Raw genomic sequence first — 13,803 nt, 5'->3', positions numbered from 1 at the left:
ATGAACAGCTGATTCCTCTAGGTTTCAGAGATGGTCTGAGTGTTCCTGGAAGCCTGACATCACCACAGGGATGTTAAACCAAGAGTCAGGAGACCTCAGACCCAGGAGCAGTAAGACAATAAAATACACAGTGGTTGTATCCAGGTTGTAAGGCTCCAGAATTTCAGAGAAGGGGGGCCAGGTGAGAACGGGCAGGTCTTCACAGATGGTCTTTGAGCTTCACTGAGGAGGCTGAGCCAGCACAGAGGGCCTGCTGCGCAGGAGCAGGGACCAGGGAGGGGATGAAGGTGGGAGGAGGTGAGGAGCAGACGCCCAGTGGAGGGGACTGGCTGGAGGCCAGAGGAGGAAGCTGGTCTAGGTCGGCCCAGATGCCCAAGGTTACGCAGATCAGGGAACTCCAGGACTAATGGGAAGGTTGGACTCGGGGAGAGATGATGGTTTTGTCACCTTATCTGTCTTTTATCTCGTAGGATTCTCAGTAAGTTGAGTCAAGAAATCAACAAGAATGAAGAGAGAAGGAGCATCTTCACACGCAAGTGAGTGGGGGAGCCAAGAGTCCAGTGACACTGTAACGAAACCCAAAGAATTTTCAAACCCAAGTTGAACCTTCAATGGGAGGCACAGGACTGTTTTTGCCCCAGTTTTTGACCTGCAGCACTCCTTCAGCCCCAGGGTCTTGAAGCTGGTGCCAAGGAGGGGAGGGAGAGTTCATTTTCTCTGCCCGGCATCCTACCCATGGGTCTGTGACTTCAGGGGAACTTCCCCTAGAGAGTCAGGCAGTCATGAGCTCCCAGTTATTCCACTAATGTGACTTTGATAATTTCCAGAATTTTCGGGCAGCCTGGCCCAAGGTGCTAATCAACAAGGACACCAGTCCTAGATGGTGAGATACACCCCTTACTGGGGGCTCCTCTCGCAGGGCTGGATTGAAGAAAGAGGGAGATGCCCCTAAGCCAGTAACACCATTAATGCAATGCTGTTTGCCTTTGCAGACCCCAAGTCCAGCGGTTTCCTGAAGAGACAGGTAAAGGTGTCAGGGGTGGGAGTGATTGCTTTCGGAGGTGACAGGTACTTCGATTCTTCTGTCTGCTGGTTCCTGGGGCTCCTGGGGTATTGTGCAGGTGACCTTATTCATCTGCCTGTCAGGCAGTTCTTTCCCAGAGAGAAGTTTGGGTCCAAGTTGAGAGCAGGAGAGGTGTTACTATGCCGGGCGCCTGGTTTACAGCCCCTACTTAGCTGGGAACCTCTACAGATCTGAAATGAGGAATGCTGTGGGGAAACGTGGGAGGATCCAGGCTTTGACTGAGCACCTGAGCAAAGCCAGTGCCCCTCCATCTGGGTCTTTAAATCTTTCAGTAAGTAAGCTTTAGGGATAGGTCCCCAGTGTCTGTGTATTTTAAAGCCCTCTGGGTGACTGTTCTGTGGTGAAAGGTTGGGAACCACCTCTACCTTCAGGTAGAATGAGCTGCTCAGGTGGAAATTCTAGAGCTGATACTAAACCAACCCCCAGGTATGAGAAAGGTAGGATGAAGGCCTGGGATGGACAGTGGTGTGAGAGCACATCAGATGGGGTACTGTTTTGACTTTTCTTCTAGAGGCTTCTTTTGGTACTGATGAGGGTGTGATCTTCTTCCACAGAAAGCCATGAAGAGGACAATGGGGGCTGGTCATCCTTTGTGAGTACGGTGTGGGCTCTCCTACCCTCATAGCGGTTTGCAGAGCACCTTTGTAATAAGGGACTAGCATGATGCCAGAAGGAGCAAGGCCTCCAGCAAGATGCCAGTATTACCCTCCCCTGGGTGTCATCAAATGTGTTCTCTAAAGGTCAGGCAGTGAATATTTCCAGCTTTGCCACCCACACGGCCTCTAGCTCGTCCACTCACCTCTGCTTTTACAGCACCCTAGCAGCCACGGATGACAGCTGAACAATTGTGCTTGGCCGTGTGCCAATAAACCTTTATTTACAAAGACAGATGGTGGGCCGGATTTGTCCCACGGGCTGGAGTTTGCAGATCACACCATTAGTCACTATTATCACCCCCACAGCAGGGCCTTCCCAAACTCCCTCCCCTAGATGGTATACACTGAAGTAGCTTAAAATAGATTTTCTCATAGACTTAAGTCCCCACTGGTGACAGAGGGAAAGGGAGTTCAGAATCAACTATTAGCCCTGAAAAGACCTCAGGGAAAGTCCAGTCTAATTGGGTTTTTATGTTGGAGGGGTCACAGTGACCCCTTTGAGAGTCTGATGACCTCTGGATATCCTCTCCCCAGAAGACTGCATTCACAGGCACGATGCATGAAGCTGGACTCTGGCTAAGCACTCGGTTATGGCTCGGAGCCCAGCGTGCTCATTTTACAGATGAAGCAGCTGAGCCCACTGGAGAATGGGACTTACGTACTAGTTAGAGGCAAGCCTGGGACCCAGGTGTCCCGATCCTCAGTCTAGTGGTCTTTCTGGTAAGCAGCCGCCTCAGTGCCTTTAGGAAGCAGGTAAAGCATCCCTCGTCTTAATGGGATTCTGGCAAAAGGAAGCATTGCATTTGAAAAATGCTAGCTAAGTCTGTGCTTTCTCTAAGAAGACAAAGGAATTGGACAGATTTATTTTGTACAAAAGGGAAAAGACCAGAGTTTCCCCCAAACTGTGTCCAGTTTTGCACCGAAGCTGCATCTTTACCACTGCAAAGGGCCATGTGGTGTCTCCCTGCAGGAGCCCAGCCTGAGGCTAGTGTCCTTCACCCTCTCCACGAACACAGGCTTTCCATTAGCCCCTGCCTCTAACACTCGTGGGCTCCAGTGCATGTCCAGCCCTGCACAGGGCACTAGGCGAGCAGGGATGGAGACAAGGCACCCAACCCTGTGAGCATTTTACAGCATGGGTAACACACGGCAGAATATGATTAAGAACAAATACATGCATGCAAATTTAGGAGCCAAATCATTGGGGAAGCCCATTGTTCAAGAAGTGGAGAGGAAAAGACTCTTGTTGAGAAAGGCTTCCAGGGTAAAGCCTGGTAGAAAGCAGGAGCAATGGGGCCTGGGTGTGCAGGCTGAGACAATCTAGGGATTCCTCTGTCAGTCAAGGGCAGTCAGTGGGACCACTAAGGAGACAGGTGGAGGCTACTATTCTCAAGGCCCCTGATTCAGAGGTTCCATCCCCTGCTCTCAAGTTATAGGAACACAAAAGACAGGATGAAGACTTCTTTTTTTCTTTTTATAATAAGACTATCATTATTATTCTTTTTTTTCATTTTTTTCAAATATTTCATTTATTTATTTGACACAGAGAGAGATCACAAGTAGGCAGAGTGGCAGGCAGAGGGAGAGGGAGAAGCAGGCTCCCCGCTGAGCAGGGAGCCCCATGCAGGACTCAATCCCAGGACCCTGGGATCATGACCTGAGCCAAAGGCAGCCGCTTAACTGCCTGAGCCGCGCAGGCACCCCCAGGATGAAGTCTTTCTCAGAGTTCAGGAAGACACTCAATCTCACTTTGCCTTCCAATATTTTAAAAAAATATTCCTCAAATCAAACATGAACACAGGAATCTTTCAATTGAACAACTTAGACAGTCTTCTTAAGTCACCTAGCAAAGCTGTGAGGATTTCTAGGCTACCAGTACTCACTTTTCCTCGCCAAGATGCAACCTCCCACGGCTTCTTTCCATACTGCCCTTGACTTTAGAGAACTGCCCTGGGCTCATTTATTGCCCACCCGACTTTGGCACGAGGGTTATAAGGTGCTCGTCCCACGCAGCTGATGGTGCCACCTCTGCTTGGGAAATCATTACTATGACTGTCCATTTTCATGAGCGGCCTCAAAGGCAGTCACTCATTCCCCAGGGCTCACTTTCCGAAAGACCCACAAAGAAGCACACATAAAATAAAACGCAACGCTTAAAATTTAGAAAGAGAGTCTCCTCCAAAAAAGCAGCTTTAAACTCAGTGTCAGATGTCATGAATAATAAGCTGTTGTTTCTCCACACTCAGCTCTCAGCAAAAAGGATCGCGTAGCGCTGACTTTCCCCTCTCCGACACAATTTAATCTGCCTTCTAATTAACAGGCTTTGGTTATCTGGTTTCCCCATTAGCATGGCCTTCCACACTGCACTAGGCTATAATGAGAAGAATGTTTTCAGCACGGGCACACCAAGAACAGAACTGACAATTAACTAGCGGCATCGCAAATGCTCCAGGCATTTAGTCTCCGTCTTGGTGATGCCTGGAATAAAAAACATGTTTACTCAAGACAGAGCTGGCTCTCCCACCCTTCTCTTCCTGTGCCCTCCTCATTTCTTCTGCTTTTCTCTCTTGTGCAAAAAGGCGTAGAAGAAAATGCACTCGCCTCGTGGCCTAAAGGCCTTGATGGAGGTTCCAAGTCCTGTGCTTTTGCACTCCCCAACCTCAGTGTCCTCATCTGTGAAATGGGAGTGACCGTCCTGCCACTGCCACCTCCCTACCCCAGGACCCTTGCGAGGCTTGGCAGGGAGAGAATCTTGGCGGGCACCAGGGTGCCACGGAGCCTCTACAAACTGGTCTGTCCCCGTCACTGTGTTGGCAGGATGAAGATGACTATGAGAGCCCTACCGACGATCAGAACGAGGATGACAATGACGACTATGAGTCACCCAACGAGGAGGAAGAGGCACCCGTGGAAGATGATGCGGATTATGAGCCGCCGCCCTCCAATGATGAGGAGGCCCTGCAGAACTCTATCCTGCCTGCCAAGCCTTTCCCCAACTCCAACTCCACGTACATCGGTAAGGCCCTGGCCGCCTGCGCCGGCCGTGCGGACCCACACGAGGCCAGTGCCCGTGCAGCACCAGGGGGCCCGCTAACGCCAGCTCAGCGGCTTCCTGGCCGCGTGCCTCTGGGCAGGTGACTCCCCCTCCCTGGGCCTCAATTTCCTCATCTGTGAAATAGGATAATAAAAATGTAGACCGCAGAGCTTTGCTGGGAGGATGATAACAACTGCAGACAAATCATTGTCTGTGGTGGCTGATACCAACACTGAACTTCCACTTACGGGCATCTGGCAGTAATAACTCATTTTGTGTAGGACTTAGGGACTCAAGAGTACCTTCCTGTTTCTCCCCGTCTTCCGACCAACTCATGGTTACATGGCACTTTCACCCACACACTGCCACGGTAAACGTAACCATATTAAGGGGGTTTGACCATCACTTAAGAAAATTTAAACACTATTTAAGATTTTTACTGTCAGTCTGCTCCTATCAGCCTGTTTCTCCCTCATTCATTCATTTCTCCATTCAACAACAACGACCGGTCTCCTCTTGTGAGCCGGGCAGCATTCTGAATGCCGAAATGTGAACTCATCAGGAAAGAAGACAGAGCCCCCGCCTCGTGGGTCTTACCCGCTAGGAGTGGTGGTGACAGAAAACAGGCTTCTGCACGCTTGCACAGCTGAGTGTCACAGAATGAGCTAGAACGTTGACGATCTAGACCATGAACCAATGGATACTGCTCGTCCTTTCTGCTGTATAACACTTTTGCCATGCCAAAGCCCTTGCACAAACACTGCTTTGTGTTTTTAAGCACACTGTGTGATACAGGGAAGAAGGATCGACCCTATTTCATATACGGGGAAACGGAGGCCCCGAGACGACATGGATTATTAAGTCATTGCTTAGGTGCCAGTTCTGGAGACAGAGTGAAGACAGTCCTCACCCCCGAGATTTCATAGTCTAGTGGGTGAGGTAACCTCCAGTGCATGCAACACAGATGACTTAATTAAACCATGATCTCTGCAGGTGATAGACAAGGGCGGGTGATAAGGCTGGGGCATATGCCTCGTCTGGCCTTGCTTCCCTGAAGATACGAGATTTAAGCTGCACTTTCACAGATGACTGGGCGCTGGCCGTGGAGTGGGGCAGGGGATATGGGAAGTGAGGGTGGATATTTTCAACAGTACGAATGGCCGTGCAAAGGCTCTGAGGCTCGAGGGAGCAGAGCATGTCAGAGGCGCTGAGAGCTGGCCAGTGTGGGTGGAGTGGCATCAGATTAGACCAGGCTTGCCCAAGTTCTGAGCCACACTCTCTGTCGAAGAGCAATTCCTCTCCTAGGCTGGGACTAGGGTGAGCAACAGAGGCACCCAGGGCACAGAATATAAGGAGGTCCTCAGTCATAGTCCTGGCCTGGCCTTTCCCCCCCTCACAGGGATGGGACATGGCTAGCCTATCAACTTGGCCTAAGGATACATCAGTGGGATCAGAATACTGTGAGTTTCTGTCCAAAGCAAGTGCAAGTAACCAGTTAAGATCTGCAAATCTGAGGCTCCTTGCTGGTTCAGTCAGTGGAACCTGTGACTCTTGATCCCGGGGTTATCAATTTGAGCCTCATGGTGGGTGTACATATTACTTAAAAATAGAATCTTACCAAAAAAAAAGTCTGTGATTCGGTAACAGGAGTTGGTGACCAGCCCTTCCCTTTAAGGGAAGAGACAGCAAAAGGAGGAAGTGGGAGGAGGAGGTCAGTCCAGAGCATTTGTGAGGGGAACGAAGGGGACCTACGACCTGAGCCATGAGGGCGGAGGTTAACGCTGCCCCGGCACCTGGGTGTGTGTGTGTGTGTGTGTGTGTGTGTGTGTGTGTGTGTGAGACTCGGGCGGGCTGGCCTTGGCACTTGTGGGGGTCTGCGGGATGCGGCGCCCCCGGAGCGCAGAGGTGCTGCTCTTCCCGGACAACACAGCCTGCCTTGGTGTGGCATTTCTGCTTTCATTTCACCACCCTACTGCTCTTGCCCTTCCGCAGACCGGCCCCCCTCCAGCAAAGTCCCTCAGCAGCCGCCCGTGCCCCCCCAGAGACCGACAGCCGGGTTCCCTCCTCCGTCGGCAGGCCGGAGTCACGCGGTAGGCCTCCCAGCTTTCTTCACTGGTGCTGTGTCCACTTTGATCCCTCCTTTGCCAGAGAGAAGACTCTACGTATCTTTACCCATTGCTGACTAGTAAGAACAGATTATATATAGGCTGGGAACGTGCAAACCCAAGCACTCGCGGTGTGGGGGGTGGGGGTGGGGGTAACATACATACTAGTGCATATCATCGGCATTTTCTTTTTGCCCAAAACAATTTAAACTACTTCAATAATGAAGTATTGCTGTCCCACTTTTGAAATTAATAAAAATTGTGAAATAAACCCGAGGGACCAAGGTCAGTAAATGGCCCCTACCGCTATCGCGTGGGTCCCTAGCACCTTCTCTGGCCGCAAGACGTGCGCCACCTACTGGCCAGAGGCGGAAATTCCGCGGGCCGGTGGCTTGAGCCGCCAAGGCTTACAATGCAGAGAACCCAAGGGCAGAGAGAGAGGCAGCAAACCGCCTTTCCTCTTTCTTCAAGCTTACAGCCTCAGGTCCTGTGGGTCCAGTTAAGTACCCAGAGAGACCCCGAGAAATTCAGGCTAATATGTCAATAGCTGGAGATGTGTTTTCTTCATAAGGGATCGGAGCACTTTAACCGCAGGGTAATTGCCAAAGTGTCAGGGCTAGAAGGAGCGAGAGAATGTATTTTTCCAAAATCTCAAAATGCAGACCTCACCACAGTTGGGACCTTTCTTCTAAGCATACATGGCTTCCTCTTGCTTGTGCAGTTTTCTTGCAAAGGGGGCTCAGGGAGCTGAATTGATCTACAAAGCATTTTGCTTTGAAACCTGAAGGCTTCCACCTCCACTATTGGGGTGCAGAATTCTCTCATTCAGTCAACAGATAGTTACTAGCCGTTACTGTGTGCCAAGCAACGTTCTAGCTGCTGGGAATAGAGCACGAACAAGACAAATAAGGTCCCTTTGCTTTTATAAATTTTCAATTTTGGTTGGGGGAGGCAGATACTAAACAAGTAAGCAGATGTATGCACAAGACAATTTGAGTAGTAATGTGTGGTTAGGGAGACAGAGAACCCAGTAACTTGATGATGGGTGGGAAGGTGACATTGAGCCGGACAGAATGGGCCAGTTGTGGCAGGAGCCAGGGAAGGAACATTCTAGGCAGAGGGAAACACAAGTACCGAGATTAGAAGGAGGGCATGAGTTTAAGATCTTGCAGGAGCTGTAAGAAGACGCTTGGAGTGGGAGCCCAGTGGGCAGTGGAGAGAGGAGTCTAAGATAAGAAGGAGTTGGAAGGGTGGACACACGGCGAGTTTTTATTGTGTTCCTAATGTGATAGGGGCCACTTGAGGGCTTGGCAGGGGAGTGACGTACTCACTCCATTGCCATGCAGATAATACCTGGATTAAAGAGTGTGGGATGGGGAACTCAGGTAAGAGGTTATGGTCTAGGAGAGAAATGAGAGGAAAGTGAACAGAGTCAGACAGATTTGGAGCGATAAGGCCCCAAGTGAGAACTTGTGGATGTATCCTAACGAGATGCTACCTAACATGTGGATCTTTTTTAAACAGCCACTCCCCCCACCCCAACCAAACCACGAAGAGCCTAGCAGAAGTAGAAACCATAAAACAGCAAAGCGTAAGTACGGGGGCTGCCCTCTCTCACCCACCAGCGCACCTGCTCCCTCAGCCCCAACCAAGTGCTTTCTTCTTGTAATTGATTTCAGTCTTTTTCCCTTCCAGTCCCTGCTCCTTGCATAGACAGAAGCACGAAACCTCCCCTCGATCGTTCATTAGCCCCATTTGACAGAGAGCCCTTCACACTAGGTTGGTATCTCTCTATTTGATGCCTAGTAACAATGGCCAATATTTATAGAGCGCTTACGGCATGATTTTCACACGCACCACCACAATCATAATGGTACCATGATGTGGGATTATTAGCATCATCCTCATTTCATAGATGAGGCAACTGAGGCCCAAAGAGATAACTTTCCCAAATGACTCAGCTACCCAGTGATGGGGGTAGAGACTCAACCCAAGGTCAGGCTGGCTGCAGAACTCCCGCTGTCAGCCCTGGGCTGGGCTTGCTTCTACCCGGGTGCCGTGTGTACACATATCTCATTGTCCTCCCGAAGGATGGTGCAGGAGGCAGTGCAGTGCAGAGGGAGGGCCTGGGCTGAGACAGGAGGTCTGGGACAGCTGTTGTCAGCTGCCTTGGCAGCTACTGAGCCGCTTACTGACCGCAGGGACCATATGTGTTCAGAGTTGTCTCCTTCTTTGTATGGTGTTCTGTTCTGTAAGGAGAAGATGCTTGATAAAACTCCAAGGTGCTTTTCAAATGTCAAAGTTGTTTATTGTTGCCCATGTGCAGTTGACCAACCTGTGGCTATCCTACAGTCCTTTTCCCCCAGAAGTGGCCCAGAGTGTTCTTGGAGTATGGCTACCTCTATATAAAGCTATTTTCAATTCAATTCTAAAACTTAGCGACCGTTTATTGAGCACCCACTCTGGGGCAAGTACTTTACCTACCAAAAATAATTTACCTATATTATCCTCACACCAACCCAATGAAGGGGGTGTATCCCCCCCATTTTGCAGACAATGAAACCGAGGTTCAGAGAGGTTGAAGAACTTTTCTACATTTGCATTACTTGGTGTAGGATTTGAACCCATGTCTTTCTGACTTCAAAGCGGGTGCTCTTTTCCGCCACATCATGCTACAGTTGGAGACCCAGATTTTCCTTGCTCTGGGGTAGGGAGTTCTGGGGAAGGAGCTGGGAGCCTTGCCGGAGGAGGAGTCCCGAATCCTGACCACACCCAGCCTTCCTGACCCGCACTCTGAGCAAAGCAGTTAGGCTACTGTGGCCTCAGGTTCCTCTCTGCGTGCAAATGAATTTCAGTTCTTAGATTTGAGGCCCCTGCCTGCTGCTGTTTCCACGAAATGGACCACAGCTCTGATGACTCCTGCAAAGCTCTGTCGGCTATTTGAGTTCAGAGTGGTCTGCTGCAGAGGGCTGTTCAAATTACATGAAAATGAAGACAGAGAGATTCAAGTTCAGACCCCAGGCCTGCTTACTACCAGAAGTCAAAGCATCAAAAAAGTGGAATACTGACATCAAATCCATCAGAGTCACCTCCTGAACAAAAGTTTCCTTTTAAAAGATTCTTTTAAAAAAAAAATTTTTTTTATTTTTTAAAGATTTTATTTATTTATTTGACAGAGAGAGAGAGAGAGAGGGTGAGAGAGCACAAGCAGGGGGAGCGGCAGGCTTCCTGCCAAGCAGGAAGCCTGATGTGGGGCTCCATCCTAGGACCCTGGAATCATGACCTGAGACACCCAGATGCCCCCAAAAAACTGTTTTTAAAGGTACCCTTTCTTGACAATACCTACTCTTGATTGCTTCCTTGTCCATGATGTTTTGAGAGCACTAACCTCTTACGATGCCCAGAGAATATGCATACATCAGAAGATTTTTTTTTTAAAAAAAGAAAATCTACTTAAGCCTAAGAATATAAATCTAAGTTTTCTGGGTAACCCTGTAAAGTAGGGTTTCCATCCTAACCCAAAGTTTTATGAATAATAAACATTTCTTATACCATCAAAACTGTCTCTTAGTGGGCAGTGAGCTCTTCACAGTAGGACGAGATTCTTAGGCCCTGTCAGGGGCCTGGGCTGTACATCATGTCGTGAAAATCATATCATCATTCCCCTTGGGGTGTTACCTGCACAGAGGTATGGAAGGGAGGGGAAGAAAGAGGAAGTATCAAGGAGTTGTCAGCACCCATGGAAATGTGCCTGACCCTGCATAGAAATTGTCACCTGATCCTTAGAGCAAACCTGTGCATTTTTAACCTATAATCTTCATTTTACAGGTGAGGAAATTGAGACTCAAAGACCTTAAATAACTTGCTCAAGGCATATAGGATTCGCTTGTAGACCTGGTTGAAGAGTTAAGTAGTACTTTTTATTGCACTGAAAACATAGGGCATATCAATTCGAAGGGACTTCGGACAGAATCAAAAATAAATTGCTTTGAGGGGCGCCTGGTGGCTCAGTCGTTAAGCGTCTGCCTTCGGCTCAGGTCATGATCCCGGGGTCCTGGGATCGAGTCCCGCATCGGGCTCCCTGCTCTGCGGGGAGCCTGCTTCTCCCTCTCCCACTTCCCCTGCTTGTGTTCCCTCTCTCACTGTGTCTCTCTCTGTCAAATAAATAAATAAATAAATAAATAAATAAATAAATAAATAAATAAATAAATAAATTGCTTTGAATAACTTTGCAATGCAGAGTTCTCAGGTACACCTAGCATTTCTTCAGGGAGCCTGCATGTCGTCTGTTCCAAGAAAAAAGTAAAAGGAAGAAAGAAACAAAACCCAACCAAAAATTAAGACAAAATGATTTGCACCCCACCAGGAGTATCTCCTAAAATGCTCTTCCCCAAATCAAAAGTTTTTCCAGAAAGTAAGTGTAATACTTTAGGTAATGTCAAATGTTCCACAGGACTGGAGGAAAATTAACCCCTCCAGGGCAAATGGGTTTATTTCAGATACAGGAATAAACTGAGGCTATCCAAAGAACTTCTTAGTCAATGAAAGAGGCGTAAAATCCCAATAAGACATTTTAATCCTTCTTATCATCAGTTACATAAAATCAAATGTTGAAAAGAAGCACAGAATTCAGAATACTGTTTGCATGTACACAACTCTGAGTGGCCTTGGGCTAGTCACTTAATTTCTCTGAGCCTGTAAAATTAGGTGCTCCCTATGGGCATCTTCCAGGTCTGAAGTCTGTGATTCTTCAATGCTCACACCCAGTCGGCCCCCTCAGGGCTCGGACTCATGGTTTCATCAGACTATGTTTGAATACCTCCTGCTTAGTGGATAAAGTATTCAAGGCCTGCCTGTTATTTGTCATTTACAGGAAAGAAGCCCCCGTTTCCTGACAAGGTAAGCTCCTTCCCTGGTTTGTTCTGTTTGTTTTTACTTTGGTTTCATTTTGTGTCTTGTCTTTATCCTTTGGAAAGTGCCGAGGACACTGACATGTCTTCCCTCCTGTCTTACAGCCCTCCGCCCCCGCAGGAAGGTAAGGTGCCCTGTCGCATCTGTGTGAGGGTACACGGTGTAGGCCGTAGAAACACGGTTCAGTTTGGTTCTCACCCCTGCTTTCTCTCAACTCTGCAGGCCTCTCGGGGAGCATTTACCCAAGATGCAAAAGCCTCCTTTACCTCCAGCCACTGAAAGACATGACAGGGGTAGCCCCCTGCCCGGGAAGAAGCCACCTGTGCCCAGGTAACTGTCTTCTGTTGCCTGAGTTTGTCACTCAGAGAGGTGACGCCAACAGCCTGCTTAGCAGTAGTCTACAAGGAACCGAAAATCATGGGTGCTCCTGGGGAGCAGTGGATGGTTTCGCTGCTGGGGCTTGAGGAATTCTGGCTCCTCGGGTTGGATGTCAAGTCCTGGGTCCCTTTGAAGACGACAGTGATCTAGCAAAGAAAGGAGTGGAGCGATGCTTCATCAGGAGGACGGGAATGGCCACTGTCTGTGGAGAACGTCTCCTCAACCAGTCGAACCCGTGCTCATGTTTTCCTTTCACCTCAATACATGGGAACAGTACCTGCCACTTCATTTTTCAAGACAGGTAGCAGAGATGACATAATTGGCAGAGGTTTTTAGGTCACTGTAAGGTCTTCCTCACTCTGCAGCCACATTTTATAATGGCAGAATTGTTCTACTATTTCTAAATTTACTGTGAAGTCTTTTGGGGCCTATGTACCAAAGGCATAAATGTATCTGGGGTCAGGCTCCGCTTTACTCCTTACGAAGGACATAACCAAGGCTTCTGTTTTTCTCGTCAGCATCATCAGGCTTCATAGCTCCGGCTGTTGGATTGAACCAGGGCCATGGCTAGAGGGCACCAGAAAAAAACCCTCAGTAATCAAGATATTTGAATGGATTTTTTTTGATGGAATCTTTTTAGAAATCAAATTGAATGTAAAAAGTATATAATGAACAAAATATCAAAATTTTAAATAAACCACAAGGATGATGCTGCGTGAAGCCCCTGACAGATAGGAGGCATTCAATACATTCCTTCTCTCGTCCCCCTGTCCAAGGAGAATGTGACGTGGGCCCAGACACACAGCTGCCTGCCATGGCCCAAAGGCAGCTGTCGCCAAATCTGTCTGACTAGCTCGTGCGTCTGGGAAAAGCCCCAGAGCAGTAGCATTTTCCAACTGTCTTCCCTTCACCCGAAGGGTGAGCCCCGAAATGGCTGTTTTAAGACATCAGCAAAGGAGAATATTACCTAAAATATTTTCATTTGCTTGGAGAAACATCTACTCAGTGAAATTTAATAGCTACTAAAGAGTTAGTTTGCTGACTAAACCTTTTTTATATGTATGTAATTATTTGCTGCAGTAGCTAAAAGAATAAAGGTTTGCCTAGCTCAGCTTGTAATGGTGACAGAACACTGAGTCACCAAACCTTCCCTCCACTCCTGCTCCCCGGCTTTTCTGCTATTTTTTTTTTTTTCCCATTTTATCACAGCTCAGTGGGTTTGATTTCTCATTATTAGAGTAAGTGAAACTATCTATATTCTGAGGCTGGCTCATGGAACTCTTCATGTTCAGTTCTTTTTTTAATTCATTTCAGGCATGGATGGGGACCAGACAGAAGAGAGAATGTAAGTACAAAATCCCATTTGGTAGATGCTTCGCACAGGGAAAATCAGTGCAGGCTCTGCGGAGCTTGGGGCCATGCCTTTCTCAGACTTCATTGAGGCCCAGAGCACGGAGCAAGGCCTGCATGCAGTCGGCTCCTAAATACTGGTGCCTGTGAGGGCCTCCATCTTTTCCTCCTGCCCGCAGTGCTGGCAGGTGGCCAGCTGCATCACAGCCCCATTCCCAGGTGGTAATTCGTAAGGTAAATAACTGTGGTTGGAGGGAAGGATAAAAGGAGGGATGCCCAGGAGTC

General features: G+C 48.6%; 1 protein-coding gene across 1 annotated transcript in view; it reads left to right on the top strand.

Annotated features, from left to right (window-relative positions):
- The window catches only part of LCP2 (lymphocyte cytosolic protein 2), a 44,782-nt gene that overhangs the window by 18,411 nt on the left and 12,568 nt on the right, over positions 1-13,803 (top strand). Inside the window, exons 4-14 of the mRNA XM_035014038.1 lie at positions 471-536; positions 993-1,024; positions 1,639-1,676; positions 4,558-4,756; positions 6,767-6,864; positions 8,404-8,470; positions 8,575-8,658; positions 11,753-11,778; positions 11,895-11,914; positions 12,013-12,120; positions 13,483-13,513. Coding sequence (XP_034869929.1) covers positions 471-536; positions 993-1,024; positions 1,639-1,676; positions 4,558-4,756; positions 6,767-6,864; positions 8,404-8,470; positions 8,575-8,658; positions 11,753-11,778; positions 11,895-11,914; positions 12,013-12,120; positions 13,483-13,513 — 769 coding nt within the window. The remainder of the gene's footprint in view (positions 1-470; positions 537-992; positions 1,025-1,638; positions 1,677-4,557; positions 4,757-6,766; positions 6,865-8,403; positions 8,471-8,574; positions 8,659-11,752; positions 11,779-11,894; positions 11,915-12,012; positions 12,121-13,482; positions 13,514-13,803) is intronic.

The sequence above is a fragment of the Mirounga leonina genome, unplaced genomic scaffold, assembly GCF_011800145.1.
Source record: "Mirounga leonina isolate KUSES-001 unplaced genomic scaffold, KU_Mleo_1.0 Mir_104, whole genome shotgun sequence".
NCBI classification, from domain to species: domain Eukaryota; kingdom Metazoa; phylum Chordata; class Mammalia; order Carnivora; family Phocidae; genus Mirounga; species Mirounga leonina.
Note: the sequence above shows the minus strand (reverse complement) of the source record. Positions and strands in the feature narration are given on the sequence as shown.